At 40.1% G+C, this 13,887-nt stretch overlaps 1 protein-coding gene across 10 annotated transcripts in view; it reads right to left on the bottom strand.

Annotated features, from left to right (window-relative positions):
- rims2b (regulating synaptic membrane exocytosis 2b) overlaps positions 1 to 13,887 on the bottom strand; it is a 175,980-nt gene that overhangs the window by 18,053 nt on the left and 144,040 nt on the right. For all 10 annotated transcript variants that reach the window (XM_067361808.1, XM_067361809.1, XM_067361804.1 and 7 more), the window contains one exon: positions 10,132 to 10,319. In XM_067361808.1, the coding sequence (XP_067217909.1) occupies positions 10,132 to 10,319 (188 nt within the window). The remainder of the gene's footprint in view (positions 1 to 10,131; positions 10,320 to 13,887) is intronic.

Genomic DNA, 13,887 nt, shown 5'->3' with positions numbered 1-13,887 from the left:
AATACAGTTGTGACTCATATCACTGCTCAAACCTCAACATGTCTGACAGCAGCACAAACAGTTTAGTGCGCATAAAGTCTAACAGAGCACACGACAAATCCTAGCACGTTTCTCGTGTCATTCTTTTTAAGTACACAATCCAACAAACTTAAAATATCATGTAAGCACTAAAAATAACTGGCTGGTTAAGATCTGTAATGCAAACAACTGCCTAATAAATGTGCAGTTTATATTAAACACTGATTTTGCAATAGCGCAGTGAGAAGACTCACTGTGTGGTCTCAGCGTGTCGTAACAAACAAAAATGATGCTGGTTTAATTCACTGTCTCAGACCATCTGTATGCATTGATGTAACACACATGTAGGGCCTTACATCTTTAAATGTAAGATGTAATAGGTACATGTGCTACAATATGTAGGTCTAAAACATCATGTTCCTGGTGTTCTTGTAACACAGGAATGGAATATTCCACAATCTCATTCATTTAGAATGAGTAACACACTCAGGAGAGCTTTAATGATCCATTAAGTACAGTCTCTAGAATAACAAACAGGTGTTGAAATGGCTCTTTACCATCGTATCATGTGCTGAGATATTGACTTGTGTTGACCCTATGACCCCTAACATTTTCTTCACAGAAACAGATAGATGTAGTGTGCAGTCAGCATGTTATTAACACCTGGACCACACGGACCGTAAACGTAAGTCCATTATTCCACAAGTGGTTTACACAATCCTGTAAAACAGCCTGTGACAGATTGTTTAGAAAGGCTCTGCTACTGAGCAAAAAGCTTTGGGAAAGTTTTCATGGTCCTGTTTTTCATTTATCAGCTCTAAACCCTAGTGAGCTTCTTACCTAGATAACATTTTAAGGCTATTTTAGGTTATAGGCTGTATTATAACCTATTATATCATAGGCATGCTCAGCTTTACAGGCAGTTTTAAAAGGTAGGTAGGCAAAATTATGCTGCCTTTTAAGAGTCGAGAGATGTTAATAAGTATACTTAATTTAATACCATAATATTTGATAAAAATGCTAAAAGGTGCCATCGAATCGAAAAATTGAATTTACCTCGGCATAGTTTAATAACAAAAGTTCAGTACATGGAAATGACATACAGTGAGTTTCAAACTCCATTGTTTTCTCCTTCTTATATAAATCTCATTTGTTTAAAAAAAAGGCGAATCTCAACAAAACACCGACTGTTACGTAACAGTCGGGGTGTACGCCCCCAATATTTGCATATGCCAGCCCATGATAGAGGCATTACACAAGGGCAAGCCAGTATTAACGTCTGGAGCTGCACACCTGAATCATCAGACTAGGTAAGCAAGCAAGGACAATAGTGAAAAATGGCAGATGGAGCGATAATAACTGACATGATCCATGATATGATGATATTTTTAGTGATGTTTGTAAATTGTCTTTATAAATGTTTCGTTAGCATGTTGCTAATATACTGTTAAATGTGGTTAAAGTTACCATCGTTTATTACTGTATTCACAGAGACAAGAGCCATCGCTATTTTCATTGTTAAGCACTTGCAGTCTGTATAATGCATAAACACAACTTCATTCTTTATAAATCTCTCCAACAGTGTGTAATGTTAGCTTTAGCCACGGAGCACTATCAAACTCATTCAGAATCAAATGTAAACATCCAAATAAATACTATACTTACACGATTAGACATGTTGCATGACGAACACTTTGTAAAGATCCATTTTGAGGGTTATATTAGCTGTGTGAACTTTGTTTATGCAGTGATAGAGTCGAGAGCTTGGGAGGGGGCGGAGAGCGCGAACAATTAAAGGGGCCGCAGCATGAATCGGCGCATTTCTAATTATGCCTCAAAATAGGCAGTTAAAAAAATTGATAAAAAAAAATTTTGAGCTGCAACTTCACAGACACATTCAGGGGACACCTTAGACTTATATTACATCTTGTCAACTCTGTTGATGTGCCCTATTTTTGTATTTCCGAAACAGATGAACGTGAATACATTACGTTGGTTTTATACATATCATCGCAGTTCTGATTTGAAATGTCCAGTGACTGGTGCTAAGCTTAAAGGGATAGTTCACTCAAAAATAAAATTTACCCCATGATTTACTCACCCTCAAGCCATCCTAGGTGTATATGACATTCTTCTTTCAGAAAAATATAATCAGAGTTATATTAAATAATGTCCAGGGTGATCCATGCTTTATACTGAGAGTGGATGGTGCCCCAAATTCTAAAGACAGAAAAAATGCACTCATCCATTATAAAAGAAGTCCACACGGTGCCGGGGGGTTAATAAAGGCCTTTTGAAGTGAAGCGATGCGTTTGTGTAAGAAAAATATCCATATTTAAAACTTTATAAACTGTAATCTCTAACTTCCACTAACTGTCATATGAAAGAAGGCCTTTATTATCCCCCCAGAGCCGTGTGGACTTCTTTTATTTTCATTTTCATTTTTGGGTGAACTAACCCTTTAATGCTCCATTACGTTTTAAAATAACCTACCACCAACACTACACCTAAACCTTTCTGATAGCAAATGTGACATAAAAAGCACTTGTAGTCATGGCATTTTATCTTATTTTTGATCTCTCATCTTTGAGTCATGTTTCACAGGATTTGTAACCAAGGCTTCTGCATCCTAAGTACAACTCTGTACCAGCTGAGCTACCGAGCAAGCTTGTTATGTCAGAAAAACAAAACATATGTAGCTGGTTAAGCGATGCAAAGTCGAAAAAGGATTTGTTTACAAATCACGCACTTTCGTAAAAAGTGTTTTGAGATCATAACATAATATTGTGCATGGAGACGTGAAAACAAATCTTTATTAATCCATAATCGTACCTTGTAATCATAACTATGTATGAAAACGTTTAAAAGCGCTTGCTGTTGTACTGCCTCTAGTGTTAATTTCTGTTGGAAACTGCAGTGATATGTACGTATTGGTATGTATTTTGCATGAAATCAGGTTGCAGCCGCCACCAAAATTGATCAGACTTTCCAAAAACTTCACACGAGAGAGGACTGTTTAAGACAAACTGATTCACTAGAATGAATTGGACTTACTAGTGCTAACCGAGAGAGAGCCAACAGTGTGGTTGTTTACCTCCACTCGTTTGTCAAGAAAAAATAACACAAATGTGACATTAAAAACAGCAACAAACTTGCTACAACACCAATCATTGGAAAAGTGGTTTGTAACTTTGTTTCTAGTGGTGGTTTAATGTAATGTAGCTTTAAAAGTAAATAGCTCGTAGGAACAGCATGTTATCTTTCTGAGGAAAAACAGCATGATCCATTAACAACAGGTGCTCATTACCTGACTGAACTAATGACCTTGAAACCCCTGAAAACAAACACACTGTAATATCACAACCAACGATAAACTGGACAGAATGACAAAAGCCAAGGCCTGGTCAGAAAAATATTATTAATGCTGTTTGCTAAAACGTTTTTCCATGAATTTTGCTTCAAATCATACAGCTAATATTAAAGGTGCCATCGAACGTTTTTTTACAAGATGTAATATAAGTCTAAGGTGTCCCCTGAATGTGTCTGTGAAGTTTCAGCTCAAAATACCCCATAGATTTTTTTTAATTATTATTTTTTAACTGCCTACAGGGAGTGCAGAATTATTAGGCAAGTTGATTTTCTGATCATATTTTTTTTCCAAGCACATTTTACCAATTCCAATCCACATCAATCTTAATAACTACTATTAATATTGTTTTTAATCATTTATAAGTGATATATTATTTTTTCATGAAGGCTGGAAATGAAGAATGCCCTATATTCAGGTGTGCAGAATTATTAGGCAGGTTTTCTTTTACAGATAAAATGAGCTAAAAAAGAGATTTAACTCAGACTGAAAAGTCAAAAATTATTAAATACTCATGAGAAGGACGCAATACTAATGTAATACTAGAAATTGCAAAGTTAAAGCATGACCATTGGACAGTGAAATGCTCATTGGGTCAGCAGGGTCATACAAAAACAGCTGGAGAAGAAAAGACACGTTAACTGCAAAATAATTAAGAATTAAGGTGAAGAATTAAGTGTGAAACCATCAGGAACCCTTTAGTCTCCAGCGCCACCATTTCCCAGCACTGAAACCTACCTGGAGTCTTAAGAAGTGCGAGGTGTCAGGATCTCAGAGACTTAGGTTAGGTGAAGAATCCTAAAAAGCGACCTGCTCTTAATAAGAATCACAAGCTGAAGTGTTATAAAGTACATGAAGACTGGGTTTTTATAGGCCTTATAGACAGACAGCTTGAGAGTGACTCCTGAAGGACCAGCACCACATCCTCTTGTACCACTGTTTGAAGAATTTATCTTCCAGAATCTGGCAGTAAGGTGTGGGAGTTCACTTTTAGTCCATCTCTTATCCTGAAATGTCCATCTTGCAGAGATGGACTAAATGATCTTCCAAAACTTACTGCCAGATTCTGGAAGATAAATTCTCACACTTCTGAAGACTCCAGGTAGGTTTCAGTACTGGGAAATGGTGGCGCTGGAGACTAAAGGGTTCCTGATGGTTTCACACTTAATTCTTCACCTTAATTCTTAATTATTTTGCAGTTAACGTGTCTTTTCTTCTCCAGCTGTTTTTGTATGACCCTGCTGACCCAATGAGCATTTCACTGTCCAATGGTCATGCTTTAACTTTGCAATTTCTAGTATTACATTAGTATTGCGTCCTTCTCATGAGTATTTAATAATTTTTGACTTTTCAGTCTGAGTTAAATCTCTTTTTTGGCTCATTTTATCTGTAAAAGAAAACCTGCCTAATAATTCTGCACACCTGAATATAGGGCATTCTTCATTTCCAGCCTTCATGAACAATGATATATCACTTATAAATGATTAAAAACAATATTAATAGTAGTTATTAAGATTGATGTGGATTGGAATTGGTAAAATGTGCTTGGAAAAAAAAATGATCAGAAAATCAACTTGCCTAATAATTCTGCACTCCCTGTATTTTGGGGCATCATTAAATATGAGCCGATTTATGCTGTGTGGCCCCTTTAAATGCTGACGCTCCCCGCCCACGGAGCTCGCGCTTGCCTTAAACAGTGCCTAAACAAAGTTTACACAGCTAATATAACCCTCAAATGGATCTTTACAAAGTGTTTGTCATGCATGCGGCATGTATGCGTCGGATTATGTGAGTATTGTATACTGTTATATTGTTTACATTGATTCTGAATGAATTTGAGGCTGTGGTCCGTGGCTAATGGCTAATGCTATACTGTTGGAGAGATTTATAAAGAATGAAGTTGTGTTTATGAATTATACAGACTGCAAGTGTTTAAAAATGAAAATAGTGACGGCTCTTGTCTCCGTGAATACAGTAAGAAACGATGGTAACTTTAACCACATTTAACAGTACATTAGCAACATGCTAACGAAACATTTAGAAAGACAGTTTACAAATATCACTAAAAATATCATGATATCATGGATCATGTCAGTTATTATCGCTCCATCTGCTATTTTTCGCTATTGTTCTTGCTTGCTTACCTAGTCTGATGATTCAGCTGTGCAGATCCAGACGTTAATACTGGCTGCCCTTGTGTAATGCCTCGATCATGGGCTGGCATATGCAAATATTGGGGCATACACCCCGACTGTTACGTAACAGCCAGTGTTATGTTGAGATTCGCCTGTTCTTCTGAGGTCTTTTAAACAAATGAGATTTATATAAGAAGGAGGAAACAATGGAGTTTGAGACTCACTGTATGTCATTTCCATGTACTGAACTCTTGTTATTTAACTATGCCAAGATAAATTCAATTTTTCATTCGAGGGCACCTTTAAGCACTTTACATGAAATCCAGAATGTACTACAAAACAATTTTTCTACTCTTTGTGGTTTAGTGTTATTTTTATGGTTAATATACATGCATCATGGTGCCACTCAAGAGACATGCTCGTGAACAGCAGGATTTTACATCATGCCATACTGACGTACACAGCCAGTGTATCCTCCTCCAGACTGTGTGTGAAAATCAGAGGAATGAGGAGGTTTATTTTTAGCTGTATATGACTGATCCTGCAGGAAATAGAAAGGAGACGATCTTTAAATACGTGAGGAACAAGCATTGGGTGTGAGAATGAGCCTGTTAAGTATGGAAACATGTCGATCTGTATAGCGGGAGAGTGAATCATTACTGCATCTACTGCACCACAACCTATTTTAGGGGATCTTGGTGGATGTACAAAAATTATATAGTAGACCATGCATAGCCATCTTAAACACTATACTTTTAGAGCTGGATTTATGTTTTCCTGAACACAAAATAAGATATTTTAAAGAATTTTGGTAACAAAACAGTTTTGGTGACTACTGACTTCCATTGTATGTAGCTGAATATGGAAGGCGGTTACTTTATAACTTGTTAAATATGGACATTTTCCTTACACAAAAGCTTTACTTCAGAAGGCCTTTATTAAAGTGCCCCTGAAATCAAAACTTAAGTTTTTTACCTTTTAGAATTAATATGTTAGCCTTAGTGTTATGAATAAGCTGGTGTGTTCCAAAACAATGACAAAATTCGCATTTAGGACATATAAGCATTTAAAACTTAGTCTCTCACTTCAGCTTATCAAATCTTCTGTCCAATCAAATGCTTTCTAGAATCTGAAGTCCCGCCCCCTCCTACACTACCAACAGACGCTGAAGCTGTGGCTATAATCGGTCATTTGTTCACACATTTACTAGTTTCTACATGGTGAATGGCACATAGTGCACTATATAGAGAATAGGGAACGATTAAGACAGTGTAAATATGCTTTCCATTGACGGGAATGAAGTACAACTTGAGCACAGATTGCAGGGGCGTGGCTGTGCGATATATTGCCCTGTCTTCCTGTTTCAGTCGAAATTGTGTCAACACATCACAAGACACTTCAGTGGGCCTTTAACCCCCCGGAGCCATGTGGAGCACGTTTATGATGGACGTATGCAGTTTCTTGAGCTTCACACTCATTGGTCCCATTCACTGCCATTATAAAGCTTAGATGCGTCAGAATATTTATTAATATAACTCAGATTGTGTTCATCAGAAAAAGAAAGTCATATACACCTAGGGTGGCTTTAGGGTGAGTTAAGCTTGGGGTAATTTCCATTTTAAAGTGAACTAATCCTTTAAGATTTTAAGTACACTACAAGAGCACATTTAAGAGACTGTGGTCCCACTGTACGTACTTTACACAAAGCCAGAGAAATGCTTGTGTTCTTGCCAACACAGATGAGATAACTCAAGTGAAATAATGCCCTTTTGCATCAGTTATGTCAGCTCACCAGTCAAATCAAAGCAATTGCTGAAGGATGGGCCTCCAGCAGTAAAGCTCTTTTAAACCCAACAGTCTTTCCTCAACAGACAGCAACAGGGCATCTCTGAGGGCAATTTACACTCGCATGTGGAAAATGCTGTAAAGCTGCTTTATCTAAAGAGAAGCTTTGACCAGTGTGATCATAGACTAACGATTTCACAGTATAACCACGTGGAGCATCCGTTTCAATCCATCCCATCCCAGCAGGTCTTTATGAGTCGGAGCGGGGTGTGAGGCACGATAAAACCAGTAGGACATCGGAATTGTACCTGTGAGCTGTAGAGAGGGACATGCACTTCCTCAAGGCTAGCTCATATTACTGCTATACTGCTGTGTGTTCAGATGGGCCAATCGTTAGGTCATGACTTCCACCATGGAAAAAGTGTTTTCTCAGAAAGAGAGAGAAGAGGAGGTAATTTTAGGATTTTTTTTTTATTTTATTTTTTTTATTATTAGTGTTAAGCAGTATTTTAATTTGCAGGTTACTAACATTCATCAAAATATCTCCAGAAAGACATACAGGGTTGGAGCTACATGAGAGGGGAGTAAATGGTGACATAAATGATAAACATCTTAATCATTAATTTCATTTTTTTTTTTTTTTTTTTTTTTTTTTAAATTCACATGTTTTAAAATAGATTTTTTATGGTAATAGTTTTTTTTTTAACATTAACATTAATTATTCATTTACAAACATTATGTTTTTGGGGAGTTGCACCATGTGACATTTTGCAACCTTAACTTTCCTTGCTTTGTCATAAAAAAGTCAAATTAGCTGATATTTAAGGAAACTTACTGACCATGGGGCTCTGCAGGTGCTTTCTATATTATATCACTTCCTGTTTTATGTATTTTTTCTCCATGGTAGTTGACTTCTGCATGAATTTCTACTGCCACTGATTAAGCCTGTATTACACAGGGCTGTACAATGAATGAACACAGACCTATTCAGGCTCAGTTTTATTAATAATTTATGCCAGAAGCAATGCATGGTCCAAATGGATCTCCATCTATTGAGATGATCAGGAATAATGATCCTGATTGATCTGAATGGCTAACCTGTATGCTCAAAGGGACCTCTTGCATAACAGCATGGAACAATAGGAAAATACCACGTGTTGCTGTTACAAAAGAAAAACTGAAAGTGACTTTCCTCTACATGGATAGATTCAGGAAGACCAAAGTTACAAAAAAAAAAAAAAAAAACATGGTTTCAAAAGGAGGTTTTCACAGTGATGCCAAAGAGGAACCATTTTTGGCTCTCCAAAGAACCTCTCAGTGAACAGTTCTTTAAAGAACCTTTTTTTTTTTTCTTATCGTGAAGAAGATTAAAAAAAATCTAAGGAACCATTTTCCACTATAAAGAATCTTTTGTGCAAAGATTCCATGGATGTTGAAGGCTGGAACCACAGATTGCAATAACCTTTATTTTCAAGAATGTAGGAGCAGTGAGTAATTTTCTTGTTTTGTTATTTGATTAACATTAATGACACAGACAGCAGCAGGCTTATTCAGCTGTCAATTAAAGACTTAATGCACGGATCCAATATACTGATACACATCTTATTATCTCCCAAATTTTTACATTCACTTAACCGATTGTGTGTACCTGAATATCTGCCAAGCCTGGCCTTTTGACTTATTTTTGTGTGTATTTGACTGTTTAGACACACACCTGAAGCTCAAAGTATACTTTGCTTATCTGTGTTTTGCTCAATCTTAAGCTGGGTGCACACTATACAATTTTGGCCACGATTTGGCCATTTTTGCGAATCCTAAAAGATTCCTCTGATCATAGGTCAAAATCTGTAGTCTTGTATCTGTAGACACTAGTTTGACATGTTCACCAACAGCTGATTAGTGACCACTGCGATCAAATTTTACCTCCAATGAAATTCTGCCAGGGTCAAAAGTTTTGACGCACAGTCCTGGTGTGGCTTCTCCTATGACATCCGTCAAATCAAAAAACCAATACGAGCGCAGAACCTGATGACGCATTTTGTGCGACAACAACAAACCAACACTTGCTCCACACACATCTTATTATTTATTTATTTTTTTTTCATTTGTCTGAATGAAAAATCAAGCCATGATCAAAATGAACACTGGAGACATTTCAATCCCACATGTAAATGCAGCTCACCATCAACAAACGTGTCACCGATTGATGATGTAAAACTCTGGATGAGTCTTCTCGTGTGCAAATGTTTTTAACAAATCTTGAATTTTAACGAATTAAAGACAACTGAGATCCCACAGTGTGACATGGCTCATAGCAGGGATGTTTGATTAATCGAATTAAGCACACATTTACTATAAAGTTTAATTCTTAAAAAACATCACTAAAATGTGAAATCAACAAGTATCAATGTGTATCCTTAAATCACATAGGACATGGGTGTGGACCTCAAGTATGACCAATGTATTGTTCTATAAAGACAGTCCTTGATGGAGTTTCATCCTGGTTTTTCCTCTAGAGCCATGTGTTGTGGTCATCACTCACAAAGCACTTAGTGAAATATTGACGTGCACTCCATGATGATGAAGCCACTAGAGCAACTGCAATGCCGTGGTCTGAATATCGACATGTGACAGACCTCATTCAAACAAGGTCTTCTTTTTATCTGTTATTTAGGTCAGCAGCAAAACATAGCATCAACCACGTATCCTTATTCATCATAAATAAATGGAGGACAAAAATGTACACATTTCACTTTAGTGAGAAGTGTGAAGTGTTTGAAAGTTGGTCATACTGTTGGGCTTAATGTACCAGCACAGCTCACTCACCCTCTGGGTCCAGCTGGGATGTACTTTGACTCTTTTTCCCCAATCCAACCATGGCGGCCATCTTCGCCCCAAAGCTGGAGCGCCTCTTCTTGTCATCGTCCTCATCGTCGTTCCTGCCCAGCGAGCACATGTCTCCACCCACACTGGAACTCTTGGTGATGTTGGAGCCAGGGGTGGCCGTCTGAGCCCTGTGTTTCATTTTAGATGTAAACTCACTGTCAGCGATGTCAGGTAGAGGTGATACAGGAAGAGGGAAAGAGAGGAGGACAGGGACAGCAAAGAGAGAGGAAGGGACAGACTTCAGCTACAGGATTTAGCAGCAGGGTCAATGGTGAAGGAGAGTCACACTGGTATAACATCCAAAGGGTATGACATCTACTGGGGAGCAACAACATGACCAGTAGCTATACAGTGCTGCAGGGATGATGTATTTTTGTAGGCCGAAACCCAGAATCAAGTTTCATTTTAACACTTCCGGATTTATCAGATTGAAGTCATTGGGATTTTTGAATGGATTTTTGGTTAAATCAAAAGATAACATTATTGTTTTCGCCTGCGCGATCTGAGGCTCAAGTAATTTATTATATACAGAAATTATTATATGCAGTGGCTTCTCTTACTTAGTGATATTTAGTGCCAGTTTATCAGGAAGTGACGATTTTGTTCTCTTTGACTCACTGGATGGAAATGCTGCTTTATTCGCAAATGTTTTATTTTGCACATAAGTTAAATTCACAACTTTGGATGGAAACATAGCTCTTAAAATCATTTGACCACGGTGTAGTTTGTTTATGGTCTATGTTTAGATTTTTACTTCAGCCAATTTTTATTCATTAAAGGGTTCGTTCACCCAAAAATGAAAATGATCCCATGATGTACTCACCCTTCTTTCAGATGAACGCAATCGGAGATATATAAAAAAAAATATCCTTGGTCCTCCAAGGTTTATAATGGTTGTGAATGGGGGGCCATGTTTTAAAAAAAAATGCATCCATCCATAATCAAAGCAATCCATACAGCTCCAAAGGGTTAATAAAGGCCTTTTGAAGTGAAGGGATGTGTTTTTGTAAGAAAAATATCCATATTTAAAACTTAAGCAAATAAACTTTTAGCAAATAACTAGTTTCAGGTGGACGACCGTATTGCCAAATCGACTTGCGCCTAATGAGTAACCCTCTGACGCAATGTAATACGCAGAATGTAGGAGTAGCATAAGCTTAGACACCTCTCATGGTTCAAACAAATAGGGCTGGGCAACAAACTCAAGCTCCTCTTCTCTTACATCAAAATCCTCCAACATTTCTCTTTAAAATTCCTTGTTTTAGACTTCTAATTCATGACCGGTGTTTTGTTTTGCTCTATCCTCTACACATCCGCGTTCGTCATTGCGTTGGGACAAAGGTTACTGTCGTCCACTGGAGCTACAGTATTTTTCATACAAAAACGCATCCCTTTGCTTCAAAAGGCCTTTATTAACCCTTTGGAGCCGTATAGATTACTTTAATTATGGATGGATGCTTTTTGTTAGGGCTGCAGCAATCGATTCTTTTTGTAATCGATTAATCCAGCACTTAATCGATCGATTAATCGATTAATCGGATAATTTTTTTAAACAACCAAAACAAATAATGCATAGTGAAAATGATGTGGCTGTAAAATAATCAAGCATTTGGCTTTTATTTCTAAAAAAAACAGAGGTATTGGTTCCAACTCCAACATTTGGCTCCTCTTTTTACCCATTTAGTGTTTATAAGTGCCAGTGCCAACAATTATATAACGTCTCGGTTACAAAGGTAACCCTCGTTCCCTGAAGGAGGGAACGGAGACGTACGTCGGACAGACCGACGAAGAGGAATCTCGCTAGAGAGGCCAATCTACTTCGAGTGTAACTAAAACGAGCCAATGCACATTGGCATGCATCAGCTGCTCGCCTCGCAGCGCGGGTATACAATGAGCAGCAGGTGCGTTGCATCTTCAGGTTTTCGCTGAAGAGCCGAACCGGATAGGCGGCAGCATCAGCAGGGTACAGCGACTGTGGCGACGGGACGTAGGCACGATTCGTCGACCGAAAATGACTGCAGGTCCCCTACCCTCTTGATGGAGGCCCATGTAACCGGCAGCAAAGTCTTCATAGACAGAATCTTTAAGTCTGCCGATTGCAAAGGCTCAAAGGGAGCAATCTGAAGTGTTCTTAGCACCAAAACGCGGTGTCCCAAGAGGGTATGGAGGGGGGGGGGGGGATTTAACCATCTCGCCCCCCTAAGGAACCTGATGACCAGGTCGTGCTGACCAACAGATTTGCCATCTATGTGGTCGTGGTAAGCGGAGATAGCAGCAGTATGGACTTTGAGGGTGGAGGGGGACAGCCTACGCTCCAACCCCTGCTGCAAGAAGGAAAGCACGACTCCGATCGAGCATCTTCGGGGGTCTTCTCGTCGAGAAAAGCACCACTCGACGAACAGGTTCCACTTCGAGGCGTAAGCACGTCTCGTAGACAGTGCACGTGCCGAAGTGATGGTGTTAAGTACCTCAGGGGGTAAGTCACCTAGAACCTCCGCGTCCCGTCCAGGGACCAGACATGGAGCCCCGTCTCTGAGAAAGCAGGTCCTTCCTCAGAGGAATGGGCCAGGGAGGGGCTGTCGTGAGGAGTGAGAGTTCTGGGAACCAGGTCCGGTTGGGCCAGTAGGGCGCAACTAAGAGGACCTGCTCCTCGTCCTCCCTGACTTTGCACAGGGTCTGTGCAAGTAGGCTCACTGGGGGAAACGCATATTTGCGAAGGCCCCGGGGCCAGCTGAGTGCCAGTGCGTCTGTCCCGAGTGTTCCCTCGGACAGGGGGTAAAACAACTAGCAGTGGGAGGTTTCCGGTGAGGCAAACAGGTCTACCTGAGCCTCTCCGAACTCTCTCCAGATCAGCTGGACCACCTGGGGGTGGAGTCGCCACTCTCCTGGCAGCTCAGCTCATGATAGCTTGTCGGCCACATGGCTGAGCACACCAGTGACAAGAATGGCACGAAGCGACCTCAGACGCTTCTGACTCCAGAGGAGGAGATGGCGGGCGAGTTGCGACATGTGACGGGAGCGTAGACCACCTTGACGGTTGATGTACGCAACGGTTGAAGTGTTGTCCGTACGGACCAGTACATGCTTGCCCCGTAGCGGCCCTTTGAGGCGGCTCAGAGCAAGACGTACTGCTAGCAACTTGAGGCAATTGATGTGCCAATGCAGATGGGGTCCCGTCCAAACCCCTGACACTGCATGCCTGTTGTACGTGGCACCCCAGCCGATGGCAGAAGCATCTGTGAATACCACAGCATGCCGGGACACTTGTTCTAGGGGCACTCCTGCCCGGAGAAACAAAGGGTCCGACCACGGACTGAAGGCTTGGCGGCACTCCTGAGTGATTGGCACCCGGAACGTGCCACGTTGCCACGCCCATCTCGGGACTCGGCCGTGAAGCCAGTGTTGAAGCAGTCTCATATGAAGCAGACCGAGCGGGTTTACTGCTGCCGTGGCCGCCATATGCCCCAGGAGCCTCTGAAAGAATTTCAGTGGGACCGCTGTCCTGCCATTGAACGTATTCAGGCAGTTCAACACCGACTGAGCACGTTCCTCTGTGAGGCGTGCTATCTGTTCGACCGAATCCAGCTCCATACCGAGAAAAGAGATCCTCTGCACAGGGGAGAGTTTGCTCTTTTCCCAAATGACCTGAAGACCCAACTGGCTGAGGTGACTGAGCACCAAGTCCCTGTGTTCGCA

Source organism: Chanodichthys erythropterus, chromosome 15 (assembly GCF_024489055.1).
Source record: "Chanodichthys erythropterus isolate Z2021 chromosome 15, ASM2448905v1, whole genome shotgun sequence".
Lineage (NCBI taxonomy): Eukaryota > Metazoa > Chordata > Actinopteri > Cypriniformes > Xenocyprididae > Chanodichthys > Chanodichthys erythropterus.
This window is presented reverse-complemented; position numbering and strand designations above follow the sequence as displayed.